Source organism: Salmo salar, chromosome 18 (assembly GCF_965601325.2).
Source record: "Salmo salar chromosome 18, fSalSal1, whole genome shotgun sequence".
Lineage (NCBI taxonomy): Eukaryota > Metazoa > Chordata > Actinopteri > Salmoniformes > Salmonidae > Salmo > Salmo salar.
In genome coordinates, this window is record NC_138308.1 from 84,244,576 (window position 1) to 84,256,612 (window position 12,037).

Genomic DNA, 12,037 nt, shown 5'->3' on the forward strand with positions numbered 1-12,037 from the left:
ATCACTAAAATTGCAAGATGAAGGAATATTCTATGTCTGGTGGGCGGATGCGCTTGGACATGAAGGGCCAATTCCCACGCAGGTGTCGATCGACGCCCATCAGGGTGACCAACAGGAGGCTGAGGTACATGAAAGATGCTGCAGACGTAGTGCAGGAGCTTACACGCGCCCTCTCCCAACTCCCAGACTTCGCCCGTGAAGAACTGGCGAATGAAGAAAGGAGCGGTGAGCAGGACGATCGTGTTGGTGGCCGCCAACTGGAGGAAGAGGATGGAGGTGATGGAACGTTGTTGCAGGCAGAACAGGATGGTCCACACCACTAGGAGGTTCCCATGGAGACCCATGGCCATAGCAACCAGAAGAAAAGAGATACCAATAGAATAAGGCAGAGACGGGGATGGGTTTGAAGCGGATTAATTGGTGGAGAAGTAGGTGATGGTGGTAGTCCATGATGTGGCTTCCATCCTGAGAGAGAGAAAGACAGAGACAGGAAAGGGGAGACAGAGAAAGATGGAGACAGAAAGGAAAGGGGACAGACAGACAGACAGACAGACAGACAGACAGACAGACAGACAGACAGACAGACAGACAGACAGACAGACAGACAGACAGACAGACAGACAGACAGACAGACAGACAGACAGACAGACAGACGAAAGAGGAGACAGACGAAAGAGGAGACAGATGGAGAGAGACAGTAAATGGGAACGCTAGACAGACAGAGAGAGAGACGTACAGATAGACAGACAGACAGAGAGAGAAAGAGAGGTAATCGTCAAGTGATTATGAAATTATTTGTCTTTGAGTGGGAGGAAGTTGTTTGAGACATGATGTTGAGACACATAACTGCCCTTTACAACACACTTGTCAACTCCCCCTCATGGAAAATCACATAGACATTACGCAACACTCTTCAGCGTCCCATTAATGTGTACTAGTAGAACTATTTGGCGTCCTCATCATGTTGTTATCTGTATTCTTACAGTTCCACTGTAACACACACTCAGAGCTAACTGGCCACTGCTTGAACTGATCTGATGAGTAACGAAGCAATCACCAGTCAGAGATCCACGGTGGTCAGAGAACACATTCACACAGACATACTTAGGTAGTAGCATCAACATCCTGTAAACATTTTGACTCTACATAATAGACAGCACACAGACTTATTATACTGTATAATGTATTTATATACCATACACTGAGTACACAAAACATTAAGAACACCTGCTCTTTCCATGACATAGACTGACCAGGTTAATCCAGGTGAAAGCTATGATCCCTTATTGATGTTACTTGTTAAACCCACTTCAATCAGTGTAGATGAATGGGAGGAGACGGGTTAAAGAAGGATTTTTAAGCCTTCTGTGTATGTGCCATTCAGAGGGTGAATGGAAAAACAAAATCTCTCTCTCTCTCTCTCTCTCTCTCTCTCTCTCTCTCTCTCTCATATACATACATACATACATACATACATACATACATACATGCACACTGCCCCACCTGCGATAGAAGGGCAAAGACAAAGGCCAGCATCCAGATACAAAAGATAAAAAGTATTTAAGTGCCTTTGAACGGGGTATGGTAGTATGTGCCATGCCCACCAATTTGTGTCAAGAACTGCAACGCTGCTGGGGTTTTCACGCTCAACAGTTTCCCATGTGTATCAACAATGGTCTACCACCAAAAGGACATCCAGACAACTTGACACAACTGTGAGAAGCATTGGAATGAACATGGGCCAGCATTCCTATGGAACGCTTTCGACAACTTGTAGAGTCCTTGCCCCTGGCGAATTGAGGCTGTTCTGAGGGCAAAAGGGGGTGGGGCAACCTAATATTAGGAAGGTGTTCCTAATGTTCGGTATACCCAGTGTAGTAAACATCATATAGTGCATTTGTAAACTGTGATTTTTGATCACAACCAAACACATTAATTCTTCCTTAAAGCTATCATGTGAGGGCTGGAGGTTATCTACGATTCAGCTCACACGGGAAATGGAAAGGATCGTCAGAAAGATTACACAGTGATGCAGAATTGTTTTTACAATTTTATTTGTGGACATAACATGGGCTTATGTAAAAAAGGTTGACTTAAGTCCATGTTTTATTGACTTAAGTACATGCTAAGTGTACTTATCTTTAGTCTGAATCGGGCCCAAAGAGAGCAAGCAGTAAGGCAGACAGGCTAGGCAGACTTGGGTGGACACAGTCTTATATAGAGAGAGTTAGGGTGGATGCAGTAATATATAGAGAGAGTTAGGGTGGATGGAGTCATATATAGAGAGAGTTTGGGTGGATGCAGTAATATATAGAGAGAGTTTAGGTGGATGTGTAATGGTAGGAAGTACACAGTCAAATGTGATGATCACAGACTTCCTTCCTGACTTGTGGTGATAGCATGTATTTTGTGTTTTCAGACTGACAGAAGAGGAACAAGAAAGAGGAGAGAAAGAGGAGAGAAAAAGGACTGAGTCCTGTGTAGACGGCCGGACGGACAAGAGGTCAGTCAGACAGACATACAGTCAGATAAACAGAGAGACAGGCAGTAAGACAGACAGACAGACAGGCAGACAGACAAAATAGCTAACAAAAGCACTTCTTGTGGATTTGAGAAGATCCAGGTTAAAAGGAGAATAAATCCATCTCATAAAGGTCAGTGATGTGAAGTATAAAGCTATTTTTAAGTGATACTAACATTGTATACACTGGCTGGAATGAAATGTTTCGGAGAGGATGTGTGCTTTACTGTCCCTTGTTTGTAAATATAATGTTGCATGAGTGATTATGTGATTACTTGTACATGTATATATGACTGTATGCAATGCTGTGTGTGTGTGTGTGTGTATGACTGTATTTGATGATGTGTATGTGTGTGTGTGTGGGGGGGGGGTACAGTATGACTTTGCTTGTCCAAGATAAGTACATGATCTTTGCATGTCTATTTGTGCCTAATGGAATTACAGCCACAAGGACCCAGTTGGCCTTTGTCCTATCTTCTGCCCCCTTCCTTCTATGGAGTTTTCCTCCACCACAGCTTCTGCTTGGTCTTCGGAGTCTAGGCCAGTTTACCATAAAGCACTTGTGACAACTGTATGTTGATGTAAAAAGGGATGGATGAATACATTTGATTGAATGATAGATTCTCTTCTCAGCGATTATGTGATATCCTCATCTCATACTGTGTGTCTCTCATCTCTCTGTGTGCTTCCCATTGTTATATCTCATACTGTGTGTCTCTCATCTCTCTGTGTGCTTCCCATTGTTATATCTCATACTGTGTGTCTCTCATCTCTCTGTGTGCTTCCCATTGTTATATCTCATACTGTGTGTCTCTCATCTCTCTGTGTGCTTCCCATTGTTATATCTCATACTGTGTGTCTCTCATCTCTCTGTGTGCTTCCCATTGTTATATCTCATACTGTGTGTCTCTCATCTCTCTGTGTGCTTCCCATTGTTATATCTCATACTGTGTCTCTCATCTCTCTGTGTGCTTCCCATTGTTATATCTCATCCTGTGTGTCTCTCATCTCTCTGTGTGCTTCCCATTGTTATATCTCATACTGTGTGTCTCTCATCTCTCTGTGTGCTTCCCATTGTTATATCTCATACTGTGTGTCTCTCATCTCTCTGTGTGCTTCCCATTGTTATATCTCATACTGTGTGTCTCTCATCTCTCTGTGTGCTTCCCATTGTTATATCTCATACTGTGTGTCTCTCATCTCTCTGTGTGCTTCCCATTGTTATATCTCATACTGTGTGTCTCTCATCTCTCTGTGTGCTTCCCATTGTTATATCTCATCCTGTGTGTCTCTCATCTCTCTGTGTGCTTCCCATTGTTATATCTCATCCTGTGTGTCTCTCATCTCTCTGTGTGCTTCCCATTGTTATATCTCATACTGTGTGTCTCTCATCTCTCTGTGTGCTTCCCATTGTTATATCTCATACTGTGTGTCTCTCATCTCTCTGTGTGCTTCCCATTGTTATATCCTATCCTGTGTGTCTCTCATCTCTCTGTGTGCTTCCCATTGTTATATCTCATACTGTGTGTCTCTCATCTCTCTGTGTGCTTCCCATTGTTATATCTCATCCTGTGTGTCTCTCATCTCTCTGTGTGCTTCCCATTGTTATATCTCATACTGTGTGTCTCTCATCTCTCTGTGTGCTTCCCATTGTTATATCTCATACTGTGTGTCTCTCATCTCTCTGTGTGCTTCCCATTGTTATATCTCATACTGTGTGTCTCTCATCTCTCTGTGTGCTTCCCATTGTTATATCTCATACTGTGTGTCTCTCATCTCTCTGTGTGCTTCCCATTGTTATATCTCATACTGTGTGTTCTAATTATATTTCTATCCTATCCTACAGTGGATTATCCCACGGGTCCAGAAACACCAGATTCTTCAGTTCCCTTCGAAAATGGCGTCAGACCTCTCCATCTCTGCCGCTCCCCCCCTGCTCCCCTCCACCCCTTCTCTTGTCTCCTCCTCCCCTCCTCTCTCCATCTCACACCAGATCGGTATCTCCATTCTGGTCCTGGCCTTTGTCTTTGGTTTCCCAGGCAACCTGTTCGTGGTGTGGTCGGTGCTGTGCCGCGTGAGGCATCGCTCTGTCACGTGCCTGCTCGTCTTAAACCTCGCCGCGGCCGACGCCCTGGTGCTGCTAAGCGCCCCGCTCTTCCTGCACTTCCTGGCAGGCAGGCGAGGCTGGGAGTTCGGGGCGGTGGCCTGTAAGACGGTACACTACCTGTGCTGCGTCAACATGAACGTCTCCATCTACCTGATCTGCTTGATGAGCATGGATCGCTGGCTGGCCGTGGCGAGGCCCTTCCTGTCACAGAGGATGAGGACCAAGACAACCCTGATGGCTGTTCTGCTGGGTATCTGGGTGCTGGCATTCATCTTAGCTCTGCCCATGCCCTTCTATCGCAGGTGGGGCTATATGTGTGTGTGTGTGTGTGTGTGTGTGTGTGTGTGTGTGTGTGTGTGTGTGTGTGTGTGTGTGTGTGTGTGTGTGTGTGTGTGTGTGTGTGTGTGTGTGTGTGTGTGTGTGTGTGTGTGTGTGTGTGATTTACACTGATTGAAGTGGGTTTAACAAGTGACATCAATAAGGAATCATAGCTTTCACCTGGAGTAACCTGGTCAGTCTATGTCATGGAAAGAGCAGGTGTTCTTAGTGTTTGTATACTCAGTGTATGGTATATATAAGTATATTACAAAGTATAATACGTCTGTGTGCTGTCTATTCTGTAAAAGAAGAACTGAAATAGAGTCCAAACGTTTACAGGATGTTGATGCAACATACGTAAGTTTCAGTGAGGGGAGGACAGCTCGTAATAATGGCTGGAATGGCAGATCATGGCTGGACTGGAATGGTATCAAACACATGAAAACCATGTATTTGGTACCATTCCATTCACTCCATTTCAGCCATTATTATTAGCTGTCCTCCCCTCTGTAGCCTCCACTGATAAGTATGTCTGTGTGAATTTGTTCTCTGACCACCATGTTTCTGTGACTGGTGTGGTTACAGAGGCACGAGAGGTGAGAGAGAGAGAGAGAGAGAGAGAGAGACAGAGAGAGAGAGACAGAGAGAGACAGAGAGAGAGAGAGAGAGAGAGAGAGAGAGAGAGAGAGAGAGAGAGAGAGAGAGAGAGAGAGAGAGAGAGAGAGAGAGAGAGAGAGAGAGAGAGAGAGAGAGAGAGAGAGAGATCAAATTCAAATACTCTCACACTAACAAAAAATGTCCTAGGTTTACATAGTCTAAGAATCTAAGACTTTGGCATTCCTTTCAGCCTTGCCCAACAGTCTGTATTGTTGTGTCTGTTTGAATAAGTGTGTACATGTTCATGAGGGTGATTTGAACATGCCTGATCTATAAATGTCAAAAGATTTTCTAAACAACAATATCATTAATGAATACAAATCCTAAACTTTTCTGCGTTACTCTGTTTCAATGGTTGTGTTCCAGGTCATCTTTTTTGTGGTTCCTGTAAAACACTTTCCATATAACCTGCCCAGCACAAGTACAATGAAAACAATCTGGAACGCTCCCATTGTCTCAATCAAACAATCACTCTACCCCACCCTCTCTCTCCCCCCTGTCTCCTACTCTCCCTCTTGCTCTCCCTCTATCCCTCCCTCTCCCTCACTCTCTCTCTACCCAGTAACCTGAAGCCCTTCCTGCACAAGAACATCTCTATGAACATCTGCATGCCGTACCATTGGGGCAGTGTAGGTCACCAGGTGTTCCAGTACCTATTCGAGACCGTCCTGGGCTTCTTCCTCCCCTTCACTTTCATCATCGTCTGCTACACCTCCGTCATCTGCCGGCTACGCAGTGCCATGTTCCAGCGCAAGGGACGAGGAAACCGTCTCATCCTCCTCATCATCGGCGCCTTCGCTCTCTTCTGGCTGCCCTACCACCTGGTCAACATCTTACAGGTACGTGAGTTCATCAATGTATTTGAAAGGTGCTATGTGTTATGTAGCAGTTCATTGTGTCGTGCAGGTAGAATAATAATAATACTAATAATATGTAGAATAATAATAATAGGTAGAATAATGATAATAGAGATAATAATAGGAATAATAATAATGGGTAGGATTATAATAATGGGTAGAATAATAGGTGTATGTCACGTCCTGACCAGTAAAAGGGGTTATTTGTCATTGTAGTTTGGTCAGGGCGTGGCAGGGGGTGTTTGTTTTGTGTGTTTTGGTGTTTTTGGTTTAGGTTCTATGTTTTCTATTTCTATTTTTAAATCTAGTTTTCTATTTCTATGTTGGGTTTTCGGTAGGACCTCCAATTAGAGGCAGCTGGTTGTCATTGTCTCTAATTGGAGGCCATATTTAGTTGAGGTTTGTTTCACTTGTGTTTTGTGGGTGGTTATTTCCTGTATAGTCTGTGTTGCCTTATGGGACTGTTTCGTCGTTTGTTTCTTTTGTTTAAGTGTTATTTCTAATAAATTAAGAAGATGAGCACTTTACCCGCTGCGCCTTGGTCCAATCCTTACGACGCCTATGACAGTGTAATAATAATAATAATAATAATAATAATAGGTAGAATACTAGATAGAATAATAATAATAATAGGTATTATAATAATAATAATAATAGGTAGAATAATAGGTAGAATCCCTATCAGTCTCTCTGATGTTTATCTGTCTCCTCTCAACTCTTCACCTCATTCTCTTTACATTTTTCCTCCTCTCTCCTTTTCTTTCTCTCTCTCTCTCTCACTCACCTCTTTCTCTGTCTCTCTCTTTCTCTCACTGTCTCTCTCTGTCTCTCTCTCCCTTCTCTTTCTCCGTCCCTCTCTTTCTCTCTCTCTCTCTTTCTCTTTCTTTCCCTCTCTAACCCCCAACACTCTCTCTCCCCCCTCCTCCCTTCTCTCTCTCACAGGTGATTGGTCTGCTGGGTGGCAACGCCACTCTCACCAATGCTGCTGTATCGGCCCGTCCCAACGTCACGGCGTTCGCCTTCCTGAGCAGCAGTGTGAACCCTGTGCTGTACGTGTTCGCCGGCAGCTCCCACATCCGCCAGGCCGGCCTCAGCTTCATGGCCAAGCTGTTCGAGGGCACCAACTCCGAGGGAGGTACCTCCGCCTCCTTCTCCCGCAGCACGAGGTCCAGCCGGAGTGGTTCCACAGCCCCGGACGAGAGCTCCGCCTTGCGCTCGCTGACACTCAAGCTGGGGTGGTTGGGGAAGGAAAAGGATGGGGGTGGGGATAGTGGAGTGGAGCTGCGTGGAGTTGAGGTCAAGGTTAACTCCAAGCAGGAGCTCAAGACTTTGACATCCACTGATCAGTCAGAGTAGTGTTACTTTTTTATTTTTTTATTTTTTTTAAACTTTTTGCAGCCTACTGTATTACTCCTAGATTATTATTTGTATTGAATGTATTTCATGAACAGATTTGTGATATATGTGCTTCATAGCAAGTGTGTCTGTGAGGCTGCCTTCATGCAATTTCTGAATTAAAATATTATACCATTAGTTAATAAAGTTTTCACATGTTGACAAATCGCGTCAGATTAGCGATTTCTTCAAGGAAGAGGGGAAGGAACGGTTCTAGACACTGACATGCGAGGTCCAGCCAAATGACGTCAGTGACTGGAGCGGTGTTTGGAAACTCACATTTCCATGACGACCTCACTAATGTAATTGTGGTTAACTATAAGAAAATGTTCTGGGTAGCCAGTTTAAGTTGCACCATTATTCAAAGACTTTAAACACACACAAAGCATTACATTCAGTGACTTCTAGTTAACCTAACGTAGTGTGACAAACAACAATTTGGTGGAATTGGATAACTTTTTGCTATCAACGATGTCATAAAACGGGCAGTAAAAAAACCCCACATACTGTAGTAAGATAATGAAACAGATTTGATCTTATGCCTCTGTCGACACCCTAACAATATCTGTGTGCTAGAGTTCGTGGCCCTAACTGCAAGGCAAGACCACCCATACCACAGGAGATAAAAATTATTCTTGACAATGCAAAACTCTGGGATCACAACCAAATGATGATAAGTGTACTGTATTACGTATTGGATCACAAAAAAATACAACTTTTACATTACCATGTAGTTTACCAATAAAATTGTCTGATGGTGATGTGGATATATGTTTTTTAAATGATATGAGCAACAAATATTACATTTTATTTGGAACAGCCAGCCAGACAAAATTAAATGGGCCTCTTTATATAATGTATGAATTCCGAGGGCAGAAATGGTTAAATATTAAAGCATTAGACCTCACATTAGACCTCACTAAAGGCGTCAGTCATAAAAAAGTTATATTTAAATCCAAACTGGTTCTCTAGCAGATTAGTAAGAATGTCTCACCTCATGTTCAAGAAGGGCCTTTTCCCCTTTATTTAGATTACAACCTCACACTTTCGATTATTTGAAAATGAAATTATCTCCAAAATATTGCTATTTTTAAAACAAGCCTTAGGAAGTTGGTTGCAATTTCAGTTTAATGCACCAGAAAAGACTGAACAAACCAAATAAAACAACAAATATTGTGGTTAAACTAAACTATACTAATTGATAAAAAAACATTATTTAAAAAAAAAAAAGGTATAATTTTTGGAAATTATATCATAAATAGGACTGGTGGAGTTATGTCACACATGCAGCTAACACAAATATATTTCGATATGCCTGCTCTACCCAAAATTACAACCAACTAATTGCAGAATTACCTCGAAAATGGAAGAGGCAAGTGGAAGGAATAGAATGATCAAAGGGAGTATGATTTGTTTTATGTGGCTGCTATGAAAGTGAATTGTGTTTGCGTTTGATCAGGGGTGTATTCATTCTGCCGATTCTGTTGAAAAAAGTTTATTAAAAACAGAAGCAAACGGAACAAAACGGGGATAAACATACCTCAATTTGTCCAATAGAAACACTAGTTTGCGGGCCTCCCGAGTGTCGCAGCAGTCAAAGTCACTGCATCACAGTGTATAAGGCATTACTACAGACCCAGGTTCGATCCCAGGCTGTCACAACTGGCCAAGACCGGGAGTCCCATAAGGCAGAGCACAATTGGCCCAGCGTCGTCCAGATTAGGGGAGGGTTTGGCCGGGGGGGCTTTACTTGGCTCTTTGCACTCTAGCGACTCCTTGTGGTGGCCCGGGCACCTGCAGGCTGACTTCAGTCATCAGTTGAACAGTGTTTCCTCCGACACATTGGTGCAGCTTGCTTCCGGGTTAAGTGAGCGGGTGTTAAGAAGTACGGTTTGGTGGGTCATGTTTCGGAGGACACATGACTCGATATTCGCTTCTTCTGAGCCCGTTGGGGAGTTGCAGTGATGAGACAAAATCGCAATTGGATATCACAAAATTGGGAAGAAAAAGGGCTGTAAAGTAAAAATAAATAAGAAAACACTAATTTGCAATTGTTGGACTAATGATTACACGCTAGATGAAGGCAAGAGTGTGCAAGATGGTATTGAATGTGTCAATGACTGACACCTTGATTACTCAAATTTCTCTTGACCTGTTCAACTACATTGTATACTTTCATTCGTAGGCTATGTTGTAGCAACCTCATGATGGGTATAGGGAAAATTGTTGTAGCATGTAGTAGCCTAAACCTATCGATTTTACATTAAGCTGGGTGAATGGAATATGAATGACAGTCATCCAATATGCTGTAATAGCCACTTACAGGGAAGCAGCATCACATCCCTCCTGACAGCAACAGAGATTTCACACCACTTACAAGGTATGTCAAAATGTAATACAGACACCACAAAGACTATTATTATATATTTTAGTTTTTTCTCTTATATTATCATTCTTTGTCGGTCTGATTTTTTTCTATGGTAGGTGAGTGGCATCCCTCTAGTTCATATGATGTCTATTTAGTTTCTGCAGCCTGTACACAAACAATCATGTAAAGTATTACAGGGATTATGAAGACAATGATGACCATGCTAATGAGATATGATTTTGATGATGAGAAATGCATTGATCAATGCATCCCTCTCATCTGTATCTCTGTAGCGGTAGTGATGGAAAAAGTATAGTAGTTAGTTATGGTAATCTGAGTGCAGTTTGAACGACTGCCAGCTGCAGTCGTTTAAACTTCTTAGGGATAGGGGGCAGTATTCGGAAGTTTGGATGACTGAGGTGCCCAAAGTAAACTGCCTGTTACTCAGGCCCAGAAGCTAGGATATGCATATGCATGGTAGTATTGGATAGAAAACACTCTAACGTTTCTAAAACTGTTAAAATAATGTCTGTGAGTATAACAAAACTGATTTGCAGGTGAAATCCCGAGGACAATCCATCCAGGATTTTTTTGTTGTTGAGGCCATTGGATTTTCCAATAATTTTCTATGGGTAAGCCAAATTATTAGGACCCAGATTGCAGTTCCTATGGCTTCCACTAGATGTCAACAGTCTTTAGAAATTGTTCAATGTTTTTTTTGTTGAATAATGAAGAAGTAGTCATATTCTTTCTAAGTGTCACTCAGGTGGACTCAAGTCTTTTGGTGCACGTGAATGAGAGCATGCTCCATGTTGTTTTTCTCCGGTATTGGAAACAGTTTATTCCGTCTTAATGAAAGAGAATTGTATTCCCTTTAAAGTTTAACCAAGTCATTGGCCCACCCCCATGAACACAGACATGATCTGGTGTCATAGAACAGCCCTGTTCTACTGTTACAAATAAAAAACCCTCCTGAGGAAATCCTCTTCAGACCACGCGTACCTCGATGGACACCGAGGGGGCACAGGTTGAGTTTAGACCACAAAAACCTCAGTATAAACTAAGGTAGTAATGGTTGTTGAATACCTAACCATACCACGTGGAGCATTGGCTACACGGCGGGAAATGTTTAAACTCTGAGACTATCGATCCCGACAGAATAAGAGCAAATCTTAGATACAAATTACTAGTCTGCAGCTAGAAATTATGTCAACCTGGAATGAGAAGACCGACAACCACCGAAACATCTATTCTATGAAAACATTTCTGAATGGTACTCTGAAGTATCCATTTTAACCACGAAAGACTTGATCCTCAGGGAGGCAGAGAGAGAGACGATGATGAACTGACTCTCCAACAGAAGGACTGACGATTCCAACAGAGAACACGATGACACACTGGGCATAAATATATATTGATTGCAATTATTCCCGAATGTGTGAGCGTTCTTGTGCAAAGTATCAGCATTTCAATTAATATAATTATCAACTGTGTAGTGACTCCTTTTGTCTTTCCTGCCCTTTTCAGTCCACACCCACTTCCCCTTTGTCCGCCAAGCCGTCATATCGGCTTATCCCACTAGGGAACCTCCCCCATCATTTCCTTGAAACCATATCTACTGTGTTGTTTGTTTATGCATTTATGTGATTATTTAGTTAGTTAGTAAATAAATTATTAAGACAATTGATGTTTAGATGATTCATAGTAAAGACTGGGTTCGTGCAGATAACCAACAATTTGCGATGTTTGGAATGAGACTAACGTGAGGTAAAGAATAATTCATTAATTAGAAGACTAATTGATCAGATGTTAAA

At 42.5% G+C, this 12,037-nt stretch overlaps 1 protein-coding gene across 1 annotated transcript; it reads left to right on the top strand.

Moving 5' to 3' along the window:
• The first annotated feature begins 2,425 nt into the window (after positions 1-2,425).
• On the top strand, positions 2,426-8,021 carry LOC106578013 (leukotriene B4 receptor 1). The gene is made up of 4 exons (XM_014156541.3): positions 2,426-2,654; positions 4,368-4,930; positions 6,166-6,442; positions 7,403-8,021. Exons 2-4 carry the CDS (start codon positions 4,419-4,421, stop codon positions 7,814-7,816), a joined length of 1,203 nt encoding a protein of 400 aa, XP_014012016.1. The 5' UTR covers positions 2,426-2,654; positions 4,368-4,418; the 3' UTR covers positions 7,817-8,021.
• Positions 8,022-12,037: the final 4,016 nt, after the last annotated feature.